Source organism: Trichechus manatus, unplaced genomic scaffold (assembly GCF_000243295.1).
Source record: "Trichechus manatus latirostris isolate Lorelei unplaced genomic scaffold, TriManLat1.0 scaffold00374, whole genome shotgun sequence".
Lineage (NCBI taxonomy): Eukaryota > Metazoa > Chordata > Mammalia > Sirenia > Trichechidae > Trichechus > Trichechus manatus.
The window spans coordinates 100,791-119,627 of NW_004444310.1; the positions used below are offsets into that span (position 1 = coordinate 100,791).

An 18,837-nucleotide genomic window follows, 5' to 3' on the forward strand; every position below is an offset into this window, starting at 1 on the left:
TGGAAGAGAAAGTATACTTGGCTACTGTTGAGTGGAGTATTCAGTATATGTCTGTGGGATCCAGTTGGTTGATTCTGGTGTTTATATCTTCTGTATCCTTATTGAGCTTCTTTCTGACTGTTCTGTCCTTCACCTAAAGTGGTATGTTGAAGTCACCTACTATTATTGTGGAGCTGTCTATTTCTCTTTTCAATGCTGTTAGTGTTTATGTATTTTGGAGCCCTGTGTTGGGTGCATAAATATTTATTATGGTGATGTCTTCCAGGTGTATTGACCCTTTAATCATTATATAGTATCCTTCCATATCCTTTGTGGTGGATTTTGCTTTAAAGCCTGTTTTGTCAGAGATTAATATTGCCACTTCTGCTCTTTTTGATTGTTGTTTGCTTGATATATATTTTTTTCCATCCTTTGAGTTTTTGTGTCTTTAAGTCTAAGGTGTGTCTCTTGTAGGCAGCATATAGACAGATCGTGGTTATTATTCATTCTACCACTGTCTGTCTCTTTATTGGTACATTTAGTGCACTTACATTTAGTGTAATTATTGATAGGTATGAGTTTAGTGCTGATATTTTGATGTATTTTTTTGTGTGTTGTTGACAGTTTCTTTGTTACACTTAATTTTCTGTGCTGTTGTTTTTGTTTTCATCTTTTTCATTGTTGTTGATTTTGTATTTGCTGAGTCTTTATGTTTTTCTTGTTTTTCATTTTGATGTGTAGCATTGTTAGTTTCCTTTGTGGTTACCTTAATATTTACCCTATTCTCCTAAGTTTAAGTCAATCTTTTCTTTCTTTATATCGCCTTGATTTCCTTCCCATATGAAAGATCTGTGATTACAGTATTTTGTCCCTTTTTTAATATTGTCATCTTTTACATATTGACATCTCTGTTTCCCTATTTTAAGTGTTTTACGTCTGATTTATTTTTGTGACTTCCCTATCTGGGTTGATGTCTGGTTGTTCTGTCCTGTGTTCTAGTCTTGGGTTGTTACTTGATGTTATTGATTTTCTAACCAGAGGACTCCCTTTAGTATTTCTTGTAATTTTGGTTTGGTTTTTACAAATTCCCTAAACTTCTGTTTATCTGGAAATGCCCTAATTTCACCATCATATTTGAAGGACAGTTTTGCTGGATATATAATTCTTGGGTGGCGGTTTTTTCCCTTCAAGGCTTTATATATGTCATCCCATTGCCTTCTTGCCTGCATGGTTTCTGCTGAGTAGTCTGAGTTTATTTTTACTGACTTTTCTTTGTGGATGTGTTTTCGTTTATCCCTAGCCTCTCTTAAAATTCTCTTTATATTTGGTTTTGGTAAGTTTGATTATGTCTTGGTGACTTTGTTTCCGGATCTACCTTACGTGGGGTTAGATGAGCATCTTGGATAGGTATCTTCTCATTGTTCACAATATCAGGGAAGTTTTCTGCCAACAAATATTCAACAATTCTCTCTGTATTCTCATATCCTGTCCTGTTCTGGTACTCAGTCACACGTAGGTTAGATCGAGTCCCACATAATTCTTAGGGTTTCTTCATTTTTTTAAATTCTTTTATCTGATTTTTCCTCAAATAAGTTTGTGTCAAGTGCTTTATCTTCAATCTCAGTAATTCTAACTTCCATTGCCTCAGTTCTGCTCCTATTGTCTAGTTCTGAAATTTTATTGGTAATCTTTTGGATTTCTATTTGCTGTCTCTGTGGATTCTTGCAGCCTGTTAGATTTGTCATTATGCTGTTGTATAACCCTTAAGTTAGTCTGTTGCTTTGTCTGTGTGTTCCTTGGCTCATTCTGCATTTTGCCTGATCTTCTTCCTGATCTCTTGAAGAGTTCTGTATATTAATCTTTTGAATTCTACCTCTGGTAATTCCAAGAAGTTCTTTTCCTCCGGAAGGTTTCTTGAGTCTTTGTTTTGGTGGCTTCCTGAAGCCATGATGGTCTGCCTTTTTATGTGATTTGGTATTGACCATTGTCTCTGAGCCATCAATAAATTACTATATTTTATGTTTGCTTATTGTGTCCTAGTTTCTTGTTTTGTTTCGATATGCCCAGATTAGCTGGTCATGTGAGATACTTTGATTATTGGTATCTTCGAAGCTCTCAAGTCCTATATCCAGGTGGCTAGAACTGTTACTAGGTATGTGAGCTGAGGAGTCCACTTACTTTTCTTGTATCGATTCAGCTCACATGTCCAGGTCATCAGTCACTGAGTGTTTGGTCCTAGACAGGCAGGGGTGATTGGAGTAGGCACAGGTATCTGTCTGCCATAGGGGGTCATGTGCTGATCAAGGCAGGATGCCAACTGCTGCCCGAGTATCTGGGTGGAAGGCGTGTCCCTGTTCCCTAGAGCGTGTAGGTAGGTGTGTTTTGCAGCTGGACTGTGGGCGCTCTATACTGTTGGCTAGCAAGGACTGGGAGCCACCAGTCCTCAGGCCCCTGATGTGGGTAGTTGACAACCCTGCTTAATGGGCAGGGTGTCAGATATCATGACTTAGCAACTCTCCCTTATAGCTGATACAGATGAAAGTAGGCTTCAGGTATAATACCCTGTTGTATTGTGGTCATGAGGGCTTCTGCTGTTGAAACGGGCCCACACAAGTCTATGCTGGGGTGAAAGGCATTCAGTCCGTGGACCCCTTATCACTATGCCTAGGCAAAGGGGCTGTGCCTGTCCTACGTTCTTGGCTTAGGGGAGCTGGCAGATTATTTTTTCCTGTTAATTTGTTCCCTCTCCAAAGCTGGGAGAATGACTCAGGGTGTGTGATGGGTCCTGCTTCCAGCCCAGGTGGCTCAGCAATCCCTGAAGCCTGGCCAGGACTGGAGCAGAGCAGGGAGGGGGCAGGTAAATGTGAGAGAAGTACTTCCCAAAAGGGTTTTTTTTTTTTTGATCCACGCAGTTAAGTAAGATGCTAGTACTTACCTTTCACCAATTGGGTGCCGTTTCTTGCTGGTTCTAGATGCTTGAGCACTCTGCCGCTTGGTCTCTCCCGAGGTGGAAAATGCATGCCGAACACCACTGCTTGCCTCATCCCTCTCGCGCCAGCAGATCCCGCCTGCAGGGTGTTGAGGCTGGCCAGGTCAGGTCTGGCAACTCCTCGCTGCTTCTGAACCATCTCTTCCTCCCCCTGCTGCTCAGTCCAGTTCCTTGACTTTGTCTTTGATGTTCAGGGCTCCTAGATTGTCATATATGATCAATTCACTTGTTTTTTCGGGTCTTTGTTGCAAGAAGGACCACAGGAAGCATCTGACTACTCTGCCATCTTGGCCCCGCCTCCTAATATTAATTTTGTAAATTTTGTAAAATTAATATTAATTAAAGCCATGAATTAGACTGGATAATTATAAGAACAGCATGGAGGTAGTGGTCTGACCTCCTCTTCACAAGAGGGAAGGATAATCAAGATCAGCAGCCCAGGGCTGATTACTGTGAGTTGGAGGTCAGACATGCCTCCTTGTCTCTGCCATGTTTACCGGTTTTGACACCAGCTGTCCCTCCTACAGCACTCTCTACTTCTCTGCTGGGTTCAATAATTCATTGCAGTGGCCACACAGAACTCAGAGACGATACTCATGATTAGGGGGTTTGTTAGGGAAGTAACAGGTTACAGTTCAGGCTCGGGAGCACTCAGGATACAGTTCTTCCATCAGGACAGCCTCTTTCAGCTGTGCTCACAGGCACACCTCTTTCTGGCCCTAGGCCTCTGCCCTGCTCAAGCGTTACAAAGCTCTTTTAGCCCCTGCCAATAAGTCTCCAGAGGCACCCCACGGCACTCAGCTTTCTTGCCGTCTCCTACTATTGTTTCTCTGCCACCACTTCTCAAGCTCTCTGTCTCAGGGTTCCAGGAGCTTCTCAGCACAGGGATCTCGGGTCCAAAGGGCATGCTCTTTGCCCCTGGCTGTTCTGCCTTAGTGGTGATGGATTCCTCTCCTTTCCTACCTTTGGGATGGCTCACCTCCAGCCCAGTGGGATGGCAAAAACTGACCAGTCCCTTTAGTGGGCCACAGTTACCCTATCTGCACAGTCCCTGCCCAGTTACTTGGGTGGGAGTTACAAGACCATGGCGAGAAAGGCCACACAAAAGCAATCCACAGCACTGCAATATTAAATTAAAAAAAAAATCAGGCTTTAGCGAAGACCCTCACTCATACTATAGGATGCTTAGGTTTAACTTTTTTGTGGCCGTTACGTAAAGGAATAATTCATATCCAAAACAGCAACACTAGTACTATAGGATACCTACTGGAGTATGTATAAACTTCATGAGGATAAAGGACTGGGTTTTATTTACTTTTGTATCCTCACAGTACTTAGCAGTGTACTGTGTATAGGAATTGAATGCCATGTTTCATTCATTCTAACACTTTTTTTTACATTTATTAGTGAAATTGGGATGCATCAGAAAAACCATGCCTTTTTAGCATTGTTGTCTCTGTGGTGTATAAAATAGCGGCACCTTTTTAAATTGGCGACTTAAATTTGATCAAAACAATTTTTAAATTGATGCCTAATCCAACTGCCAAAAAAGGATCTTTTATTCCCCTCCATCCTTCAGTCTTTATTTTTACTTAACCTCTTTTTTGAGGTCTGCCAGTAGTACTTATGGAGCTAAAAAGTTAGTTAATGTGAAGACAAATGAAGTAGGTGTTTAGGTTGGTTTTGCTGTATACAAGCACGTTCACAAACTAATGGTCCCAACAAAGCCTGTAAAAAGAATCTTTCATTACTCCCCAACTATAACATTTCCACCTTGTCATGAAAATGAGTTCTGTACATTTACCTGAGGAAATGGTACTTTTTTATAGCTCTGAATTTTTTAAAGAAGATGGATCTTTAAAGGAGGTACATAAGATAAATGAAATGTATGCTTCGTTACAAGAGGAATTAAGGGTAAGTTATCAGAACACTTAAAAACCACTTCTTGAGTTCACATCACAGCGATTACTGGCAGATTTTTTAGGGATAACCTGACATTTTGGTTAGATTTATATTATTCTATCAGTCAGTATTCCTGCAGTAATAAAGACCCAAAATCTCAGTGCCTCGCAACGAAAGAGATTTATTCTTACATTAACATTTTGGCTGCAGCTCTGCTCCTATTCCAAATGTCATTTTCAGTCCAGGATCCAGGCTAAGGGATCAGCCCTTATCTGGGACATGCTATTCTCACAGCAAACAGAAAAGAGTAAGAAGGCTGACAGAAATTCACAACATGTCTTAAAACTTCTGCTCAGAACTGGCACGTCACTTCTGGCAATAGGCAGGGATATATAATCCTTTTACAGTACAAAGAGAGAATAATACAGTCTACCACAGTATTAAGTTCTGTCTCACTGTGTCATTTTGGGTCCTTTGAGAAGTAGACATCAAGACAAGTTTAGATGTGCAGGAGATTTATTGGCTTGAGAAGGATAAAGTAGGTAGAGCAGGTAGGCAGGGAGAACCTTTAGACTACAGTGCAAGTCTGACACCTGAGAAGAGGGGTGGGTGGGGTGGGAAAGACTGGGTAGAAGCATCTCAGTCTCCACTGCCATTCTATGAAAATTTCAGCTGAGACAGTTTAGGAGTACTCAAAATGAAGTTTGCATTAGAGGAATTCCACATCCTGCAAGAATGGACTTGCACTAATACCCACACTGTGCTAAGTCATTGGCTAGGAGCAGCCTGGAGGAATAGCATGGCCTAAGTGCAAACAGTAGTGGATCCAAAAGAGTAGCAGCTGAAGCTGTGAGTCAACTATGCTCTTCCAACAAGAGAGCTAAGGGGTGTATTTCCATGGCCTACATACTCTTCAATGTAAAACACCAAGAGAAAGGGGCTTAATTCATTTTACACACTACTACTACTACACGCTATTTTTTAAATATGTATGGTAATACAGAAGCGCACAATTTTAATGTAATTCTGATTTTGCCGTATTCTCTTCCAGTTTTTTCCTAATATATATATAAACACCTTTACATAGTTGGCAGTCATGGGACCATGTAAATTTGTATCTTGATTTTTCATTTGATACATCAAACATTTTTCATGTTGCTACAGTCTTTAGTTATAACTGCAATATATTGTCTTCAGTTATTTTTAATGGCAATATATTTCAGAGAGCTGTACATTAGAACACTTAAGTTAAAAGTACCAACTCGGGATAAAATAGGGGAATGTAGAAGTATGTCACAGGAACTGTGGGCTTTAGGAAGGAATTAGAATCAAAAGCTGGAAAGCCATCACATCTTTTCCCATGTCTGCACAGTGGTTTCGTTCTTCATTTATCTACAGATCTTTCTGTGTCTTCATCCACTGGTAGACCACAGTATGGCTAGTGCACAGTTCCTATGTTTACATCTCTTCTGTTGAAGAGATTAGGATTTACCTATTGGCTTTGTAATGTTTCCAAATTCTCAGGAGACCATCTGATTGGTTCTACCTGGGTCAGCTAGGGGGAAGGTAGGGTGAAAGTGAGGGACAGAAATACATGAAGGGGTTACTGGCCAACTCTTACGGGCAGAATGAATATGTTCCATGAGAAATAGGCTGGGTAGACACCTAAAAAGTATTCACTAAAACTGGCTATAATAACTTTATTATCCTGTAAGTGGACATTAGTGATTTTTGTTTTGATATTATACTTTTATATAAACTTTTGTTCTTTAGTTAAGATATATTCCCAAAATGGAATTACTTAGTCAAAGTGTATTAGTACTTTTAAAACTGATGACACATAAGGCAAGACTAGTTTTCAAAAGTACTTTCTCTTACAGGAATTAACATCTTCAGTAGTTTGCTTTCACAACAGTAAAACAGTCTCTTCTTTGTTTTCATTTATTATCAGTTTCTTAATGTTAAATGTGTACAGTAACTATGCATCTCTAACTTTATAATAGTACAGTATTTTTTTGTTTTGAGTTAAAATATTGCTTCGGGTTTTTATTTCTGTGTATTATCAAGGAAATAACTGACATGATAAAGCTATGTATAAAAGAAAAATAATATATCTGGAAAGCATTTTATAACATATAAAGCACTACACAAGTGCTTATTATTATTGAATTCCTCCAGGAAATAGCACAATGAAATTTATATAAAGGCAGTGGTATCTGATATTAAGTATTACCAAAGATTTTATATTATTTTTGAATCTAGACTATGTGCATAACTTGAAATTTTATCTATGCCCTTATTTTGCAGAGTATATGCAAAAAAGTGGAACACAGTGAGAGAGCAGTAGAGAAACTACTGGAAGATGTAAACAGATTAAAACAAGAAATTAAAAAGAGAAAACAAGCACAGATCCAAGTAGCAGGTACTAAATAACAAGTTAACACATCAGTATTTCTTGAGCTTTAAAAAAAATTCTCACTGATTTGAATTCATGTATGAGCCAACTGCACTAACTACAATGAATTTGTCCACCTTGAGGTTAAAAGTAGTCATTTTATTCTTAAACAGCACTGAACAAAGAACATGGTATTACAATAGCTATGCTATATTGTTGATATTAAAGAATATAACTTAAATTTAGTTTTCTGTTAGAATATTGTGTGACTTCACAAAATCTGAGTGAAAGCAAAAATATAAGTACAGTACAAAAGCCTGCTAATAAAAATTTATAATTTTGCGATGGTACATATTGTGTTTCTCACTGTAGATAATTTGATATAATTTTTTAGTTAAAATCTTTAAGTGTACTAACAACTAGCTAATTATAATAGCTTGTGGAGCAAATATTGTATATTGAACTGTTATTTTATTTTGTTTAGGAGAGAAGAATGTCCCAGAGGAACCTCAGGAGAACACTTTTCTTTGTCAAGCTTTACAGACCCTATTTCCAGATTCTGAATTTCTTCATTCATGTGTTATCTCTTTGAAAAACAGGCACATTTCTAAAAGTTGCTGTAACACCAACCACCATCTTGATATGGTAGACAGACTGACCTTAATGGTAGAATACACTGACGTTCCTGAATCTAGTCAAGCTTGTACACAGCAAATAATTAAGCGTAAAGCATTAGACATGGGTGATGGATGGCAATTCAAGAAATCACGGCTGCTGGAGATACAAAACAAACAATCTAAAACTGATACTGATAGTAGTAACCAAGAAAAAGCATCCACAGTGAGCAGTCCAGAAACTGATGAAGACATTGAGAAAATGAAGGGTTCTGGTGAATATCCACAGTCTCCTACATTTTAATCCTTTTAGGCAAAAAAGGAGATTTTTGATTGGCTGAAGGGTAAAGCCAAACATTTCTATTGTTTTTATTATGTTGTGCTATTTGCAGTAATAAATTCTAATTCATGTATTTTATAAAGTACTTTTTGAAACATCAGAAGCTTTTAAAATCAAACCTTTTTTGCTTCTAAAATGTTTAAATAGATGCATTCTTCTAAGTTTGTACAGCATTCTTTAGAATTGGAAAAGATAAACTAACATTTTCACAATGTAGAAAGAAGTTAATATGAAAATTTATTTTTACCTAAGTCATTGAAGTTCCTATTCCTTAAGTGATGGTAAATAGTACATTATGGCTAGGGTTGGCAGATGAAACACTGGATACCATGCAGTATTTGGGACATATACTAAAAAATTCATTGTTTCAGCTTTTTATTTTTGTATATTATCTAGGAAATAACTGATAAAGCTATGTATAAATGAAAGTAATGAGTAATGACAATTTAATGGTTTATCTGAAATTCAAATTTAACTGGGTGTCCTGTGTTATTATTTGCTAAATCTGACATCCCCTAATTATGGCACAGCTAGAATGCAACACAAACAGCAGTCTATCCCTGGTCTAAAGTCCTCCCTACACAAAATTTGAGTATGGTGTTTCATTCTGCTGTACAAAGGGTTGCTATGAGTTGCAGCTGACTGGACAGCACCTAACATAAGCCTAATCCAACATGTTTAGGATCAGCAGTTGGCTAGTTAAAGTACGGAATCAAGGACGTTATGTGTGTGTATATATACAGATACATATATGTGTATGTGTGTGTGAACGTATATCACAAAGATTTTAACAAAGTAGAAATGTACATTTATTTGCCAACCTTTTGGTATAGAGCCAGGATTCTAAAAGTAAAAGTTCACTGATTGGAGTTCCTATGTAAATCATACTCATTACTCAGCCTTTATAATTACCAGTTTTGGTTTCTTTCAAGTAAAGTAAGAAGTTAAACTTGCAGAACAGCCTAAGTGTAAAATGTAAGTAGGTTTTTCATTTTCATAGCACCCTCCCACCCCAATCTTTGAGTTGTCTTAGCCACAGCTAATTTGAAAACTTTTTTAAAGCTAGTTATCAAGTCTTCCCAAAGCATTCACTTAGTTTTCATGCCAACAGTAACTATTCTTTTATGATTCTTGGCAATGCAGAACTCACCAGTAGGAGAGTCACAGGCTTCAGTATGATTTTTAGGGAGGATATAAAGACCTAATTTAATCCGGTTAGCTGGTTAGGAGCTTTTACTGTACATGCAGATGTGTTCATGTCTTTTCCACAACTGTGCTGTATATGCAGATGTAATTAATGTCTTCTCCACACTTAGAAGAATTTCCCATTAAGGGTACAATATTCATATGCCTACAAGACGACCAGTTATTGACTATTATTCAAATTTACACACCAACCACTAAGGCCAAAGATGAAGAAATGGAAGATTTTTATCAACTTCTGCAGTCCGAAATTGACTGAACATACAATCTGGATGCATTGATAATTACTGGTGATCGGAATGCTAAAGTAGTTGGAAAATATGGCCTTGATGATAGAAACAATGCCAGAGATCACATAATAGAATTTTGCAAAACCAACGATTTCTTCATTGCAAATACCTATTTTCACCAACATAAAACGGCGACTATACACGTGGACCTTGCCAGAGGGAATACACAGGAATCAGACTACATCTGAGGAAGGAGACGATGGAGAAGCTCAATATCATCAGTCAGAACAAGGCCGGGGCCAACTGTGGAAAAGATCATCAATTGCTGATATGCAAGTTCAAGCTGAAACTGAAGAAACTTAGAACTGAAACTGAAGAAACTTAGAACAGTCCACAACAACCAAAGTACGACCCTGGGTATATTGTACCTGAATTTAGAGACCATCTCAAGAATAGACTTGACGCACTGAACACTAATGACCAAAGAGTTGTGGAATGACATCAAGGACATCATAACATGAAGAAAGCAAGAGATCATTAAAAAGACAGGAAAGAAAGAAAAGACCAAAATGGATGTCAGAGAAGACTCTGAAACTTGGTCTTGAACGTCAAGTAGCTAAAGCAAAGTGAAGAAGTGATGAAGTAAAAGAGCTGAACAGATTTCAAAGGGCAGCTTGGGAAGACAAACTAAAGTATTATAGTGACATGTACAAAGACCTGGAGAAAGAACACCAAAAGGAAAAAACATGCTCGGCATTTCTCAAGCTAAAAGAACTGAAGAAGAAAATTCAAGCCTCAAGGTGCAATACTGAAGGATTCTATGGGGAAAATATTAAACAACACAGGAGGTATCAAAAGAAGATGGAAGGAATACACAGAGTCATTATACCAGAAAGAACTGGTTACGTTCAGCCATTTCAGGAGGTAGCATATGATCAAGAACCAATGGTACTGAAGGAAGAAGTCCAAGCCGCACTGAAGGCATTGGCAAAAAACAAGGATCCAGGAAGTGATGGAATACCAATTGAGATGTTTCAGCAAATGGATGCAGTGCTGTAAGTGCTCACTCATCTAGCCAGGAAATCTGGAAGACAGCTACCTGGCCAACTGACTGGAAGAGATCCCTATTTCTGCCTATTCCCAAGAAAGGCGAACAAACCAAATGCGGAAATTATCGAACAATATCATTAATATCACACACAAGTAAAATTCTGGTGAAGATCATTCAAAAGCAGCTACAGCAATATATCAATGGGGAACTGCCAGATATTCAAGCTGGATTCAGAAGAGGTCATGGAACCAGGGATATCGCTGCTGATGTCAGATGGATCCTGGTTGAAAGCAGAGAATACCATAAAGATGTTACCTGTGTTTTAATGACTATGCAAAATCATTCGACTGTGTGGATCATAATAAATTATGGATAACACTGCAAAGAACGGGAATTCCAGAACACTTAATTGTGCTCATGAGGAACCTGCACATAGATCAAGAGGCAGTCACTCGAACAGAACAAGGGGATACTGTGTGGTTTAAAGTCAGGAAAGGTGTGCATCAGGGTTGTATCCTTTCATCATACCTACTCAATCTGTATACTAAACAAATAATTCAAGAAGCTGGACTGTATGAAGAATGGGACATCAGGATTGGAGGAAGACTCATTAACAACCTGTGTGTTATGCAGATGACATAACCTTGCTTGCTGAATGTGAAGAGGACTTGAAGCATTTACTGATGAACATCAAAGACCACAGCCTTCGGTATGGATTACACCTCAACATAAAGAAAACAAAAATCCTCACAATTGGATCAATAAGCAACATCATGATAAACAGAATAGACTGAATTTGTCAAGGATTTCATTTTACTTGGATCCACAATCAACAACCATGGAAGCAGCAGTCAAGAAGTTAAAAGACACATTGCATTGGTCAAATCTGCTGCAAAAGACTTCTTTAAAGTGTTGAAAAGCAAAGATGTCACCTTAAAGGCTAAGGTGCACGTGACCCAAGCCATGGTGTTTTCAGTCACCTCATATGCATGTGAAAGCTGGACGATGAATAAGGAAGACGAAAGAAGAACTGACACCTTTGAACTGCGGTGTTAGTGAAGAATACTGAATATACCATAGACTGCCAAAAAAAACCCCAAATCTGTCTTGGAAAAAGTATAACCGGAATGCTCCTTAGAAGCAAAGATGGCAGGATTATGTCTCACTTCGGACATGTTATCAGGAGGGATCAGTCCCTGGAGAAGGACATCACGCTTGGTAAAGTAGATGGTCAGCAAAAAACACGAAGATCCTCGACAAGATGGATTGACACAGTGGCTGCAACAATGGGCTCAAACAGAGCAATGATTGTGAGGATGGTGCAGCACCGGGCAGTGTTTTGTTCCGTTGTACGTAAGGTCGCTATGAGTCGGAACCTACCTGACAGTACCTAACAACATAAACATCACATGAAGCTGTCACCACATGTTGCTCACTGGTGAAATGCTGAACACACACTTTGACCTTTGCTCCTCTGCCCATTACTTCCTAAGTGAGATGGGAGCAAATTTATCCTAGTATCAAGAAACGATTATCATCTGTGTGTTAACCTGCATTACCATGGGGTGTTTATGAGGCCAGCATAATACCAGAGATGATTTGTGCAAATAATGAATTTCTGATGCTGGGGTGGTAGTTTACTGGTTACACAGGAAATGCTGTGGTGGTACACACAGGGGCAGGAGGGGAAAAAGGGTTGTCAGTCTGACCTCTAATTTAAAAATAACCCCTGAAGACATGATTATTGGTCTCTTTCCGTCCGGAGCAAAGAAGAGTGAAGAATCCTAAGATTCAAGGAAGCAATTAGTCCATAATGGACCACAGGAACTACAGCCTCCACCAGCCTGAGACCAGAAGAACTAGATGGATCCCAGCTACCACAATGAGTGCTTTGACCAAGATCACAAGGTAAGGTCCCAGTTAGAGTGGGAAAAAAACGTAGAACAAATCATAAAGTCCAAACTTACTGGTCCAAAAGGGACTGGAGGAACCCCCGAGACTATGGTCCTTAGACACCCTTCTAACTTGGAACTGAAGCCACTCCCAGAGAGCACCTTTCACTGAAAAAATAAGCCATGAGGTGTTACTGTTCATCTATATAATGATCATCTACATGAGAACAAACATCATTCGTATGAGATCAATCTCAGAACGATCATCTGTATGAGACCAAAAGGACAACATCATCCCAAAAGCAAAGATGAGAAGGCAGGAAAGGGCAAGAAAACCAGATCAGTAGAAGCAGGGAACTTGATAGTGGGGATAGTGCTGACACACTGCGGGGACTGCAGCCAATGTCACAGAATAATCTGAATAAATTATTGAATGAGAAACTAATTTGCTCTGTAAACCTTCACCTAAAGCACAATTAAAAATAATAACCAAAATCATCACCAGAGCATACAGAGTTTACCACATAGAACATAGATAATGACAGAAAATGCAACCAACAAATGAACAAAACTAGATACTCAGGCTAGAGAGATGAGGAACAGTAGAAGCTACAAATAGCCAACATACGCAAATGTCTTAAGACAGTACCTCAAGAGACTTTTCAAAGACTGCTTACATACTTGCTCAAACTCAAATCTGAAAACAGGCCTTCATACAAAGCTCAATTTGCTAAAATGTTAAAGAGGTACAAAATATTTAGTTCACACTTTGCACAATGATCTATCTCCTTTGAAGAGAGCAATGCTAAGCCTTCAGCCATAGGTAAGCTTGCTGAATTCAGTAGACAGCTGAACTTCCACAACTGATGACCCAACTTTCAGGGTATCAAATGAACTAGAGGAAAAGAGTCCTTGTAAGACTTTTTTTTTTTTTTTTGCCAGTTACTGTCTATCTTTTGGCAATTGGCTTGTATGTCTGGAATGAGATAACTGATAACAGATTACATACAAATTATCAGTTTATTTCAAAGGACACACTATTGATTTGAGAATAGAACAGTCCGAGAATAAATGCTGTGTCCTTCTGTGACAGCACCACTATCCATCCCCCAAGTAACATCTCTACAAAAAGACTCATTCTTATCAAGTCATACTTACATATTTGCTAGTTAGGGAATCATTCAGAGCTATTTCAACTCCACAGCCAGTCACATGGGATACATACATTATATATGCATTCCACCTTCCTGCACCTATGAATGTCTCATTTATAAGACAGAGTCTGGGCCTAAAAATTCCAACACAAGCAATACCTCCCATATTTACTATCAGCATCACTGCCAGTATCGGTGGTAGATTATTGTATGAGCTATGTGGAGACCAGATATGTGACACCATACAGTACCAATTTTACTGATTCAAGATATGTAAAATGTAATGAATATTAACATTTTAGAAAGTATGTGACCTGTTTTCTTCAATGAACATTAACTGGTATGGAGGGGAAGCTTTACTCATCTCATTCTTGAAACTACTTTTTTCCCATAAAATTTCAAAGTTCTTCAACCAGAAATTCTTAATAAATAATACAGTAAGATTTAACTTACCTCTTAGTTTTCTACCCAAAGGTTAAATTTTATAATCTGAATCAGTATTAGCACCACAAAACCATTTATTATAAAATACGTTTACTGGTAATAATTTTATATAATTTATTCCCGATATTTGATGTTACAAACTTTAGGGTCTTTGAGATACGCAGGATCCTTGTATGTAACTGGCATAAACCCTGTAAAGAAATAAAGTTCTTCATAAAAGATAATGAACAAAATTTTAATCAGCCCAACTCCGTTGTTCAGTTGTTCTTACCCATTATTTGAGCCCTCTTAATTGCTTTCGTGATTTCTTTCTGTTTCTTCCCACAAAGACCTATAAAAGAAAAAGGGAACACATTCTTAAGAAAATGCCAGTATTCAAAATTTATAACAACTGTCTAAGTCAAAAGTCAGCAAACTTTTTCTGTAAAGGACCAGGTAGTAAACGTTTTAGACTTGGCGGGTCATACAGTCTTGGTGGCAACTATTCAACCCTGCTGTTTTAGCTCGGAAGCAGCCACAGACACTATGTAAACAAAACTATTACAAAAACAGATGGCAGGTTGTATTTGGCCCGTGGGGCATAGTTTGCACAGCTGGTTTAAGTAATTGTTTAAGAATGATTATAAACCAAACCCATTGACATCAAGCTAATTTCAACTCAGCAACCCTACAGGACAGACTAGAACTGTCCCTTAGGGTTTCCAAGGAGCAGCTAGTGGATTAGAACTGCCAACCTTTTGGTTAGCAGCTGAGCTCTTAACCACTGCACCACCAGGACTCCAAGAATGATTATATACACTCCAAAACATCAAGAACACAATTTCTTTTAAAGCTCAAAGTTTTCTGTATGTTGTCAGCCCAGTTATCTCTGAACATAAGAAGACATACAAAATAATAGTAATCCTATTGGCCTAAAAAGAGAGTTTCCCAGAGCACCTAAATCCAGTCCCTGAGTATCTGGTCTAATTATGATTTATAGCACTATTTGAAAATTTGCTAGTTATCTTAAATGAGAGAAGGGAGTTTAGAAAATTATCTAAATTTAAATTGCTACAATAAAAAGCAAAATACCTGTTATATGCCTTCCATAAATGCATCCAGTAAATGGAGAAATAAACTGGGACAAAAGCTGTTTTTTTTATTTGGAGGAAAAAAATTTATATTAGTATGATTGTAAATTTTAACAGTCAAACTTTATATGCCATCTTCAAGTTACGTAAAGGCTTATTAGTAAACTTCAAACTTCATAAAATATGAATAACTATTTGGCTCATCCTATCAACAAGTCCTCTTTTAAAATAACAAATCAACTAAAGTTAACAGCTCTTTTATCCAGCTGTCACAAAAGAAAGTCTATACAAGTACACAACACAGATTAATCAGGATACTCTTTCAGCGGTAAAGCTGCTTCCTTGATGTCCACAGGTATCTTTCTAAAATACTGCTGCTTATGACAAGGTACTATTCCATAATTTCATCTATCATGATAGGCTATTACATAATCATGAAGATGAATTATCATAGTGGGGTACTGAAGTACATGGGGCCATTTCCTGTACTTTTGTTTTATAACCTCTTTAGCACTGTTGTTGGCACTTTAGTTGCACTTTTACAATTTGCTTTTTCTCCCTCAAAGGCAGCTATCACTTTATACTGCTGTCAGTATACTTAAGTCCAGCACCATTCTCTTCCTCCAAATTTGCCACTTCTGATTTGCTCAGAGTTATACAGTAGGTAAAATTACATTTGAAATATCGATACGGGTGGTGAGGTGCAGAGATCAACTTCACTACAGGAGCTTTTTCCAAACTACTCACCCCCATCAACTGAGAATCACTGCCATAGTGAGGGACTATTAATGACATATGTCAGACCCATAAGGCATGTTGGGACAGAAAAAAAGAGGAGAAACATTGAGCTGAAGTAATAGTAAATAAGGGAAGAGCAAAGGGGCTCTTCTTAAATAGACACCTTGTATATAGATTTACAACCAGCCTTGAAATTATAAAGTTGCTAAAACAGTTGCCTCTACACAAAGCCTGCTACAAAACTGACAATTATCTTAAAGTAGTGATCACAAAGGGGCAAGACCCTAAAATCAAGTATAGTGAAGTAAAACAAGATCTCACCTGTACATTCTTATAATCTACACGTTTTCCACACAAGAGGCATTTTTTAAGAGGTTCTTTATAAGGATTTTCCATTGGAATGGGCTAGGATAAACAAAAACATCTGATAATGTACCTTAATGCATCCATTTTGAATTAATATTAAGGTTACCACATTTAAATCCATCCAGAGGATTAGTTGTGCTTTTCTTACTGTATAAAAAAGAATAAATACAACAGCTTGTCTTGTGAAAAATCAAGCACTTTTGAAAGTATTCAGAATTTTAAAGATTTCACTGAGCTTGTATATATGGAAGCACTTTATTTTGTTTCAGTTTAGCTAAGGAGGAATTAACTCATGGAGGATTCTGGCTTTGGAAGAAAAGAGAGATTATAGAAGGAAAAAAAAATTCAAATCTGTGATTGGAAAGTGATTCTCTGCTCAAATGGTTTGCCCAGATTGTAAATAACTGAAAATTATAAATTACAAGAAATTTATTTTAGGACACCTGATATCATACACTAAACAGTATAATTCCTAGTTCATCCATCCCCATGTTTCTCTATCAGATGTTTTATCAATATTTATACTTTATAAACAGATAAGAATAGCTGTGCTAATGGCCCTGTAGCTTACTATAAAAAGGCCTTCTGTCTTCAATTTTATGACCCCGAAGCACTTTATATGTTTGTCAGCCTGTTTTTGGCTTTTCTGTCTTCACTACTGCCTCTGATGCTCCTGTCACAATGCATCCCTCCAAGTGTCTGTGTGGTTGTCTCCAGTACAGAGGTTCTTAATCTAAAAACTGCTTTGAAGTCCATGATCCCTGTAACTATGCAAAATTTCATATGAACAGGACTGTGCCTTTTTCCGAGGAACAGGCCCATAACGTTCATCACTCTCAATGGACTTTGTGACCTGAAAAAGTAACTTCCTTTACTCTTCTGAACTATGGTGTAAATTAGATGATCGAGATGTATGCTTAGAGGGACTAGAAAAGTTCTCTGGTTCTTTCCAACTCCTTAAACTTTCTTAAGAGTCGGTTAAACGCTCGACTACTAGCCAAAAGTTTGGTGGCTGGAACCCATCCAGAGGTGCCTTGGAAGACAGGCCTGGCAATCTGCTTTTGACAGGTCACAGCCTTGGAAACTCTATGGAGTAGTTCTATTCTGCACACATAAGGTCGCCATGAATCACAACTGACTGACAGCAACTAACAACAACAAGCTTTCTTAATTCAATTTACATCCAGCTCACATTATATAACGAGTGACTCTTCCTTTACAACACTGTGCTAAGTGCTTTGTATAGTCTGATTCTTGTTGTTGGGTGCCATGGAGTCGATAGACTCAAAGCGACCCCACGTAACACAGCAGAACTGCCCCATAGGGTTTTCTAGGCTGTAATCTTTATGGGAGCTGACTGCCAGGTCTTTCTCACTTGGAGCTGCTGGGTGAGTCTGAACCACCAACTTTTCGGTTAGCAGCCGAGCATTTAACCATTGAGCCACCAGGGCTCCTCATAATCTGATTAGCGTCAAACAAATTATCTTTGCAAGCAGTAAGAAAACCTATACTGCCCAAGTCCAGTGCTAGTACTTTAAGCCACATCTGCAAGTTAGTAGAAACGCATTTCATGCCCTGGTATAAAGTTTTAACTCTGTTCCTTCATTTATTATGACAGCTCCCCCAGAAGTGATGAATGAGATGAAGACAGGAAAAATGTTGTGAATTCAAAACTAAGAAAAGAGCTGACATATAGCTAAGTTTTGTATCCATCAGTTATGTATAATTATTCCATCCACCAAAACTATCTTTTTTAATTCCCAAATCATATATCCTTAAATTTAAGATTTAGGAAGAAAAATGTGGTTTTACAGAAGCACCCTTGTTAGGAATCTAGCAGTTCTCTTAAAAATCCACTTAAGTGACTAGCCATCAATGAATTACAATTTTCAAACTTAGAGCGATGATTATTATTTTTTCTCTTACAGTTGAACTCTACTTATATAGCTAAGATATAAGAATTTGATCGTAGTTGTGAAGGCCTTATGAATAGGAAGAATAAAATCTCTTACCAGATCCTCATTGCTGGTCGCCTGTTTATATTGTGAACAAGCTCTTCTCCACAGCACTACAATTAAACAGAAATAGCACCAAACCAATTCTTTTTGTGTTGCTAAAGAAATACTTTTGGTTTTATGGAGGCAAGATGAATCAAGAGATACGATATAAAAGAAGGCTTTTATATTCATTATACTCACAATGACTGGATTTAAAACCTTTAGTTTTGACTGGGACACAGTGGGACTTAAAATGGATGTGCTTTCCAGTCTTCGGGGAAAGCGCACATTATTTCCCCACCATATCACCTCTCATCTGCTCTCTTCCTGAAATTTATTTTCCCTTCACTCCATGGTTAGGGACAGATTTTAATGCAAATATTTACAGTAAAAGTAACAGAAAGGCATTGCCATATCAAAAGGAAAATGAATAACAGATCCTCTCCAGAGAGGAGAGAAGCAGAAGACAAAAG

At 38.0% G+C, this 18,837-nt stretch overlaps 2 protein-coding genes across 8 annotated transcripts in view; one reads left to right on the top strand and one right to left on the bottom strand.

Annotated features, from left to right (window-relative positions):
- ABRAXAS1 (abraxas 1, BRCA1 A complex subunit) overlaps positions 1-9,670 on the top strand; it is a 26,305-nt gene extending 16,635 nt beyond the window's left edge. For 4 of the 5 annotated variants that reach the window (XM_004390967.2, XM_023725712.1, XM_023725713.1 and 1 more), the window contains 3 exons: positions 4,798-4,882; positions 7,178-7,292; positions 7,750-9,670. In XM_004390967.2, coding sequence (XP_004391024.1) covers positions 4,798-4,882; positions 7,178-7,292; positions 7,750-8,183 — 634 coding nt within the window. In that variant the 3' untranslated portion in view covers positions 8,184-9,670. The remainder of the gene's footprint in view (positions 1-4,797; positions 4,883-7,177; positions 7,293-7,749) is intronic. The other variant, XM_023725711.1, reaches the window with a different exon arrangement.
- Positions 9,671-13,516: 3,846 nt separating this feature from the next.
- The window catches only part of MRPS18C (mitochondrial ribosomal protein S18C), a 5,999-nt gene continuing 678 nt past the window's right edge, over positions 13,517-18,837 (bottom strand). Inside the window, exons 2-6 of one of the 3 annotated variants that reach the window (XM_004390968.2) lie at positions 18,380-18,435; positions 16,323-16,406; positions 15,265-15,322; positions 14,465-14,524; positions 13,517-14,384 (exon numbers count right to left, since the gene is read on the bottom strand). In XM_004390968.2, coding sequence (XP_004391025.1) covers positions 14,308-14,384; positions 14,465-14,524; positions 15,265-15,322; positions 16,323-16,406; positions 18,380-18,435 — 335 coding nt within the window. In that variant the 3' untranslated portion in view covers positions 13,517-14,307. Of the gene's footprint in view, positions 14,525-15,264; positions 15,323-16,322; positions 16,407-18,379; positions 18,832-18,837 lie in introns of those variants that run through there. The other 2 variants (XM_023725719.1, XM_012559901.2) reach the window with 2 other exon arrangements.